At 43.1% G+C, this 8,821-nt stretch overlaps 1 protein-coding gene across 3 annotated transcripts in view; it reads right to left on the reverse strand.

Moving 5' to 3' along the window:
• The window catches only part of LOC138596701 (serine/threonine-protein kinase DCLK1-like), a 51,392-nt gene extending 45,198 nt beyond the window's left edge, over positions 1–6,194 (reverse strand). For all 3 annotated transcript variants that reach the window (XM_069668030.1, XM_069668013.1, XM_069668006.1), the window contains exons 1-3: positions 5,996–6,194; positions 5,066–5,461; positions 4,176–4,525 (exon numbers count right to left, since the gene is read on the reverse strand). In XM_069668030.1, coding sequence (XP_069524131.1) covers positions 4,176–4,525; positions 5,066–5,426 — 711 coding nt within the window. In that variant the 5' untranslated portion in view covers positions 5,427–5,461; positions 5,996–6,194. The remainder of the gene's footprint in view (positions 1–4,175; positions 4,526–5,065; positions 5,462–5,995) is intronic.
• Between the last annotated feature and the right edge of the window lie 2,627 nt (positions 6,195–8,821).

Consider the following 8,821-nt stretch of genomic DNA (forward strand, 5'->3'; position numbering starts at 1 on the left):
AGGTGGCGACACCAAGAATAAGCAGAAAACATGCTATTTCCACAGGGAGTGGGAGAGCAAGTTTTAAGTGTGGATTTTTCCAGAGAATCCAGGACATAGTACAAAGAGACAATCTGTTTAAAAGTGCTCACCGTGTGGTATGTGGTTTATCAAGGGCGATTTGGCAAACAATTGTTTGTTAAAAGAGATGAAAGTTTTCCACCGATCTTATGTTGTTCAGTTCACTTGTTTTGCGTAGTACCACTGTGTCTGTGAAAAAGAAATGGCTCCAAAGTTTTAAGAAATAATGTTAGGTTTGGAATGAGGGTCTTATAAAGGGCATGTATCATTGACAACTGTAGGATGCAACGTCAAGCATACAGAGAGAAGAAGGTCAGGGTATAGACTCTGCTGCTGCTGATTTTTATTTTCAGTCTTTTGTGGGTAAAAAAAATCTGCATGGGCACAATAATGTCTGAAAAAGTTTGGACATTTGGATGACATAAAACTCTTTACATGTCCTTTTTGAAGCCCTGTATTTTTAGCATTAGCGGTCAATGTGGGAATTCTTCTAGCCCAAACTAAACCCACTGAGATTCATACTAAAGAGCTCATTAACGAGATACTCAAAAGCAGAATGCAGAATACAAAAAAACAGAGAGATGAATAAGTGGCATCGCTTCATGCACTGGTTGATAATTTCCTGCAGTTAATGCCCACTGATGCATGAGCACAAATCTAGACAACTCCATTAAAAAGAGTGTGTGTCATTATTCGTGCCTAAACATGCGTGAGCCTCACAAGGCCTGCAGCTGTGGCCCCGACATTGTTGTGTGTGCGTGCATGTGTGTGTGTGTGTAAACAGAGATTAGTTGTATTAATAGGGCAGCCATGTCCGTGTCCTAAGCCACTTACAGGCCGTCTATCTTCTTGATCAGACCAATGCAGCTACACCATCTCGCCCTGCTACTGTATGACATCACAGCAGGTCTGCCGGTTGGTTCCTAGGCAACTGGATCAAATTATCATAGAAGCCGGCAAAGGTGAAGAGCTTGCCGAGGAATACGAGGTTGTGGTAACCCCAAAGGAGAGGGGATGGAGCTAAAAATACAGACAATGTGATGCAGTGGGACCTGAGGCAGCGAGGGAATCAGTATAACTGTGGCGGTGGAACTTGATATATTCTTTCTCACACTGTTGCTCGTATTACAATCAGAAATTTGATGCCAAAACTACCACAGCAGAGTAAGCTCACAGAGGGTGGAGTATGTGGCCCACACCGGATGCTCAAAGAGACTTGTTCACAGCCTGTCACATGGCATTTCCTCTCTATCCCCATCTCATAATTCAATCAATCCAATTGTTATTTATATAGCGTCAAATCCCAACAAAAGTTATCTCATGACACCTCACATATAAAGCAACTGTACTCTTTGTAATATCATTAAGAGAAACCCAGCATTAATCCACCAATTAGCAAGCCCTTATCAGCAGTGTCAAGGACAAACTTCATTTAAACAGGCAGAAACCTCGAGCGGAAACAGACTCATTGGTGGACAGCCATCTGCCGCGATCAGGTGTCATATCTCAAAACAAGGTATCACAATCAGTACAGCTGAACCTCAGTTATCTTATGACAATAATACTGAAAAGCCCAAGTAAGCGCTCAGTTACAAATGCAGATGAAAATAGGAGGCCGTTTTAGCTCACTGTGTCTCTTGCCATATTTCCAACTCTATCCTTGTCCTATCAAATAAAGACCAAAAACACAATCTTTCAAAAAAAACCTAATAAATAAAAGAGGAGGCATAAGAGGCCTGAGAGAAAGCTCTCAGTTGAACTCTTCAGATTCCAAAAACAGGATCCATTATTCATCTCAGCTAACTTCAACTGCAGAATTTTTAACCAAACTGAACTTCTGACATCTGATAAAAAACATTTGAAACCAAATGAGATGAATTCAAAGTAGTTACATAAAGGGATAAAGAAGAAGAATAGAGCTTTTGGGATGTACATCCTGCCCCACTGTCTATGACCTCATTAAAGGGGTTAATGAAGGCGAGGAGCCTGAGTTCCTCTCTCTCTCTCTCTAGGCTCTGCTGGGACTCAGATTTACTGACAGCAAGGCCCAGAAACCTACTTCTGCTGCTGGCTCAAAGACTGACATGGCTCAGCAGCCCACACACTTAAAATCATGTACGTACGCATGCCTGAACCTGCACACACACACATATACTCTACTTAACCCTTTAAGTAACCTTATCCAAGCGCGCACTCGGGTAATTAACTTCAGCACACTGCTGAAATCAATAATGTATACTCAAGTGTCATCAACATACAGTTTGATGACGAGCCATCCCAATGCTCTAGCCTCACTCAGCCACATGTTATTGTATATTTTTGGCATTCACTTTAAATGGCATTGAGGTTATATTAGTGTGTTGTTGAAATTAGCAGGGGGTTAAAGTTTGCTAAATAAACGTATCTGTTTTTGACACTTTTCAGAGAAAGGAGGCCGACAAACCTAGTCCAGGATTTCCTCTCATGTATGCAACACACCTGGACATTGTCAAACTTCTGTAAAGGAGAGAGAATACAGTCGACTAACTCTTTAAACGTTTGAAATCTCATTCTTCTTCCCATCCAAGTCCGTTTTTCTCCCATTTTCTTTTCTCCTAATAAAATAATCACAAACTCTCCCACATGCATTAACCCACGCATGCACACATAATCACAAACAAAAATGAGAAGGAGTCGCTTCTGCACTCAGCCGAGCCCAGCCCATTTGGCAGCGAGCGCGTTACCATGCCTACAGGCCCAATCAATACTGCGGCTAAAAATAGCAGAACCATACTAGTCTTATTTCCAATCTCAGAAGGGGTGAGCAGCATTTATTGTGTAATCTGCCAGATCACTGTAACCAATGGCAGCCGGAGTGTTAGTGAGCATTGTGTAAAAGCGTGAGTTTAATCCCCAACAGGAGGTTTCTCAAAGGAAAACCTGATGCTGGGATTTTATTGGCTGGTGCGCGGATCTAACAGCAGGTCAGGACAGGAAATCTGGAAAGACTTCCTACTAGGTTACAAGTGGATCATTAAATAGACAGCACAGGACAACATGCGAGAGTCAACACAAGTCTTTAGAAGTGGGATAAATATTGAGTATTAAAGTGGCAATTAAGTATGAAAAGCCCCACAAGCCAAAGAGCATTTTCATGAGAATGAGTCACAAATTGATCATTTAGAGGATGATTACTGCTCTACGACACAGAGTGAAAGGACGCCCTTGACATCAAACGCAATCTGTTTCAAAATGATAGTGTCATTTTGATGCTACTGCCAGGGGAGAAGTGGTTCCGTGTTGCTATATTCAATCGTTTGGAGCTCAAACACGACCCAGAGAGAGGCAGAAACGATGGCGATGGGGGGGTGATGTTTGCGATGGAGAGGTGACATGAAGAAAAACAGAGCTGAAGCTTGTCACAAACATAACCTGAAACCCTGACATGCTTGCAGGGTCCCACCCACATGATGAGCAAGCATAAAGAAAGTGCGTTTGACCTCATTCAACTGCAGTGCCTGTTTCAAACCCACCTCATTGTGTGTAGACGAGAACATGTGCATACGTCAATGTATACCTACGATCGTGTGTATAGTACAGCTTTAAATCACGTTCTTTTTATAGCATCTCCTTCCACAGCAGAGAGAGGGAGCAGAATGGGTGGGTGGACTATCAAGGGGCCCGTGACTCTGATTCATTTCTGTGTTCGGAGGCTAAGCTCTGGCATACGTCGCTGCAGCGTGGGTAGAAAACCCAGACTCCATTCATAGATTTCTTTCATCTTTACCTTCTCTCGACCTCTTTCCGAGTGTGTGTCACTGTTTCTCGCCACAGCGCTGGCTGCGAACTGGGACACTTCATTCATAAAAGGCTCATGAAAGAGAAATGAGAGTGTGGTGATAAAATATTTAGACATTGTGATGCTTCTGTCAGCCTGTTGATTCATACACCTCAGTGAGAGAAAGATGCCTGAATCTTTGTGTTGCACGTGGAACCACGTCTGCACATGCTACCTTGGATCCAGGCTAACAATCAGCAATGCCAGCTACAATAAAAACAAAGTCCAGGGAAGGCCTTCTTTTTCCCTTTTCAACTCTAAGAAAATTTATAAAAGCTGCCATAAAAAGATGTCTCACCAGTTTGCCATCCAGCGTGTAGATCTTCTTCACCACTCCGGAGTCGAGCTTGATGGCATCGGTGATGTCGGTCAGGACTTGCTCGTAGGAATGGGCCGTCTTCTTATTCAGCAGGATCCTCACAGCTTTGCGGGGTTTCACTCCGCTCCGCACTACAGTCACAAGCTTTGGACGGATGAAGTCCTTGATTTCGCGGCTCTCCGGGGCGCCGGCCATGGTGCTACCCAACGAAGGAGGACCGCGGGAGGACGCCGCAGAGGCCTTGACGTTCACAGACCAGTTGGGGTTGACGTTTTTTGTGTAATCCAACTTTTTGTAGGCTTCGATGGAGCTGCACACGTAGCTGTCACCTGTTGAGGTAAGGGGGGAGATTAGTGACAAAAACATTGAAAGAAATGAAAATAGGCGGGCTACTTTTGCATCTGTTATCCAAGCAACAACACAATTATTGTAGCAGCAGTCAGCATAATCCATAAATAAACAGATTCTGCTGCTTTTTATTTATTTTTCATACCCATATCAGCCAAAGTCTCTTCAAATGTCATGTTGTTAGAGAATAAAACAGATCAAAATAGGACTAATGTAAGCCAAAGCACGTTTGTCTGAACATCAAATGATAATCTTCACTATAATAGTCTAGGTTAGCCTTTGCTTAGTTGTTGTAGCCAGTTTTATAGGGTCTTGCCAAAAAAATGTATGTTTATGTAAATGGGTCTAATGTTGGGACTTCTCAAATGCAGAGATGTACAGAGATGGGTCTGTCCAACTTGTTTGTGGATGGTAATATAGTTCCTGATAAGACTATGAGTCCAGGTGGATAAGAGAACCAGTCCTATAAACCACTGTGACCACATAAAACATGCATGAGTGTTGTAATGCTGTACACTCACCTTCTACCAGGTGGTCAATAGCGGTGATCTTCTTAGTGCCATCCAGGGTGTAGATAGTCCGGACGCCCTGGGGCAGGTTGACGTTGTCGGACAGGGAGCGTGTCAGGTCCGCCAGCAGGGCGTCAAAGGTCCGGAACCTGTCCATGGAGATGGCGTACACTATCCCGTTGAAGTACCGGTCTCCGTTGCGGTAGAAGCGGACCTTCTTGGCTCTTTTCTCCGCCGTCAGAGTCTTCAGGGTCCGGGTCCGATACAGGCTGCAGTGAGCGCTGTGCGTGGGACTTGGCACACCGTTCATCTTCGCACTGGACCGGCCGTGTCTCTGACCTTTGTCCCGGTCGTCGAAATGCTCCATCTCCATCTCGCTGCCGAGGCTCACAAGTACGGCTGTACTGTCTGTGAGGGGAGACAAACAGAAGCACGAGGGGGGAAAGTTTTCAGTGACGAATAAGTAAACAAAAACAAAGAGACAGAGGAAGGAGGACACCGGCAGCGGAGAGGTTTGGACGGCTGTAAAGTAGCCAGCCGGTATCCGTCGCTGGTGCCCTGTCTCAAAATAACCCCCTAATGACAGATTAAGTGCTGTTAAGCCGAGAGGTGGACAGCATGCTTCATGACGACGGTCTGTCAGAGTGCGCACAGTTGTTGGATAGGGAGAGAGCGACAGTCACGAATCAATATTAGCCTATCAGTTTCTTTTTTATAAATATTCAGAACCTCCACGCGCAGCCGGACGAACATTATCGAGTTTTCCAAAATAAAACTGCGACCTTAAAACAAGTATAACACCACTTAAACAATAATTACACATTTCAAAGTAAATTTTACATTGTAGCCTTGATATCAGTTTTCTTCAGACAATAGTGCACGAGACAACACAGAATTAATCTCTTTTAAAGCAGATCATAAAGAGCACATTGACAGGCTTACCCACGCGAGCGATTAACGCTTCTTTGACGGTCACCTCCAGTCTGACTGACGCTTTATTTCCGAGTAGAACAAGAAAAAGAGTTCAGTAAGCTTGTCGCTGGCACTTGATTCTGTAATCCTGTCCTGGCTGCAGTGAGCCCCCCCTGTTCCTACCCTTTGTTGTCCGGTGGATGTGCTCCGCCACCACCACCAGTATGTGTGTTCGTGTGCGCGTGTTTGTGTGTGTGAGCAAGAAGCAGAGCCAGGATTGGAAGTGAAGTAGGCAGCAGCTGCTTCCCCTCCCATTCTCTTTTCACCCACCTCCTCCTCCTCTCCTCCTCCACGTCACTCTGTCGTGATGTTCATTCAGCGCCCCCACCCCTCATTAGGATGCAAACCCACGTTTCCCACCCGGGCTGGGGATGCTGGTGGTCCTGCACCGCCCCCCCCCAGCCCCAAAACACGAGTCTAATAGGGGGTAGACCCTGCTACCTGCTGCTGTTTTTATGGAAATTAAAAGCCTTTAAAGCCAAATCGCATGATGCAAAAGTAATCGATCATTTTATTTCAATTCAAATTCATCCTATGTCTATGTTTCTGAATTTAAATGAACATTAGAAATATGATATGTTATTTTTTAAAGGCAAATCCTGCTTATTGAAACCTTGCATGAGATCACCATTATGTCTAACCCTTAAGAATATGTGCACGTGAGTTGTTATGTAACACACTATTGTATACAAAGAGGAGGGGGTCCTCAGGCTAGTACAAACCCAAACTATGACATTCAAACCATGCAGGGAGGCTTTCAAAATGATCCAAATGCAGTGTGACAAGTATGAATTTTACCCACTTCATCCCTTTTATGTACATTCAACAGGGATTACATGTCTAAAAGACTTTAACATTGAGTTGGCATCTCCAAAAAGCAATAGGCTATAAAAAGTTGTGTGGATGCCGCTGTCTCATTATCATATCCGTGTTTCTTCCTATGAGCTCTGAAGTTCGCTTGAATGTGACGACAGGAAATAGTTCCTTCGAGCAATGAAGAAATAAAGACCACTGACCTACATCCTTGCCCCCAGAGACCAGCCAATTATGCCCCATCACCACTCCCTGATGAACCATACATATGCGAGTGTGTGTGTTACCCAGCATTTCCGTGTGCCAGTGATGGTGATGATGAAACACTGTCCTCCTACTGTTGTATTTACAGTGGTTTAATAGGTTGTAGACATTGTGTTGACACACATTGAACACACACACAAGTGTTTAATTGCCTTTACATGTTATTTTAAATTATCTTGACATTTGTTTAATGCCTGTTTTAAAAGGTCACATATCATAATATGACACTAATAGTCACAGAAAGAATGGGAGTGCATCTTTTATGGCTGCATCTGTGCACAAACCTCCTTGTCTGACTAGATGCACCTGAATGCATCAGAATGAGTTACAGTGACATATAGAGGTAAAAACATTTCCCACCACATAGATGTTTTCTATTTTGGGGAGAGACACAAAAACAGAGTGCGTCACAAGCTCAAGGCTGAAAAGGTGTTCCTGCCTAAATTAATCCTGCAGAAAGAGGGCACATGTGGGGGATGTGTCTTAAGACCAGTGCAAGACAGATTAAGGACATAATGAAGGACTTAAAAACAGGACCATGGTCTCAATTTCATTCTGATGATTGTCAATCTCCACCTGTATTATACTGAATAAGGAAAATAAATTAAAAAAAAATGTTGGAGAAATGCTGTGGATTAATACATTTATACTATTTCAGATGTTAAAGCAGATTTAATCTTGAGTGCAACTCACGTAATCGAGCATGCAGTATATAGCAGTTTATTTTCACCCTATTTTGCAGCTGGCAAACTGACTCAAACAGGTTATAATAACACCAGAATGATATATGATTGGGAACCTTGCATTAGTAGAAGTAATAAAGTGAATTTTCAAAGAGGTCATCTCGGGTCAGCTGCGACTCAGTTGTAGAGTCGGTCGTCTCTGAATCGGAAGATTGGAGGTACGATCCCCAGCTCCCTCTACAGTCTACATACGGTCTACATGTCGAAGTGTCCTTGGGGAAGACACTGAACCCCAAATTGCTCCCGGTGGCATAGCCATCGGTGTGTGTTAAATTGAAGACTGATTGATTTTTGGGTTATGTAGCAGCCTCTGCCATCAGTGTGTGGATGAATGTGTGAAAGTGACATGTCGTGTACAAGTGCTTTGAGTGATCGCAAAACTAGAAAGGCGGTATATACGGGCAGACCATTTACCATTTTATCTTCATTCTGAAGCATGACCAGGCAATTTCCTGAGATTCTATGAACTTGTATAAGGTGTTGGTAAAATAAACAATACTTGTGGATCGACAGTTATATGATCTACCCTCATAAAAAAGGTTAGAGATGACTTCTTTATACCTGGAGCTTCTCACAGACAGGTACCTTTTTACTCTAAAAGTTGTTTCAGTGACCCAAAAAAACCACAATTGAAAGTAAAAGTAAAAGTTAGCACATCTCTGCTAATGCATTTTTTAGAAGTGATCATAATGAAGACAGTTGGAGATAATTATGATGTAGATAGATGGGACTAGTGATTCATAGTGTGACAAATCCCATATGGAATAATTCTGAAATTAGATCCGTCTTAATTTCACTGCCAAGAAGAGAAATTAAAGAACCACCCATTCAAACTGTTGACAGATGCTACGTACAAAAATACTCTTTCCATTATGCTACACTTATGATCTTTACAACTTCATACCACACAGTACCAAAGTCCATCAGGTTTGGATGTAACACTTTTAACTAAGTCTCTTATAAACACACATATGCA

The sequence above is a fragment of the Semicossyphus pulcher genome, unplaced genomic scaffold, assembly GCF_022749685.1.
Source record: "Semicossyphus pulcher isolate SPU_LCO1_2020_fin unplaced genomic scaffold, fSemPul1.0.p SCAF_10, whole genome shotgun sequence".
Classification (NCBI taxonomy): Eukaryota; Metazoa; Chordata; class Actinopteri; order Labriformes; family Labridae; genus Semicossyphus; species Semicossyphus pulcher.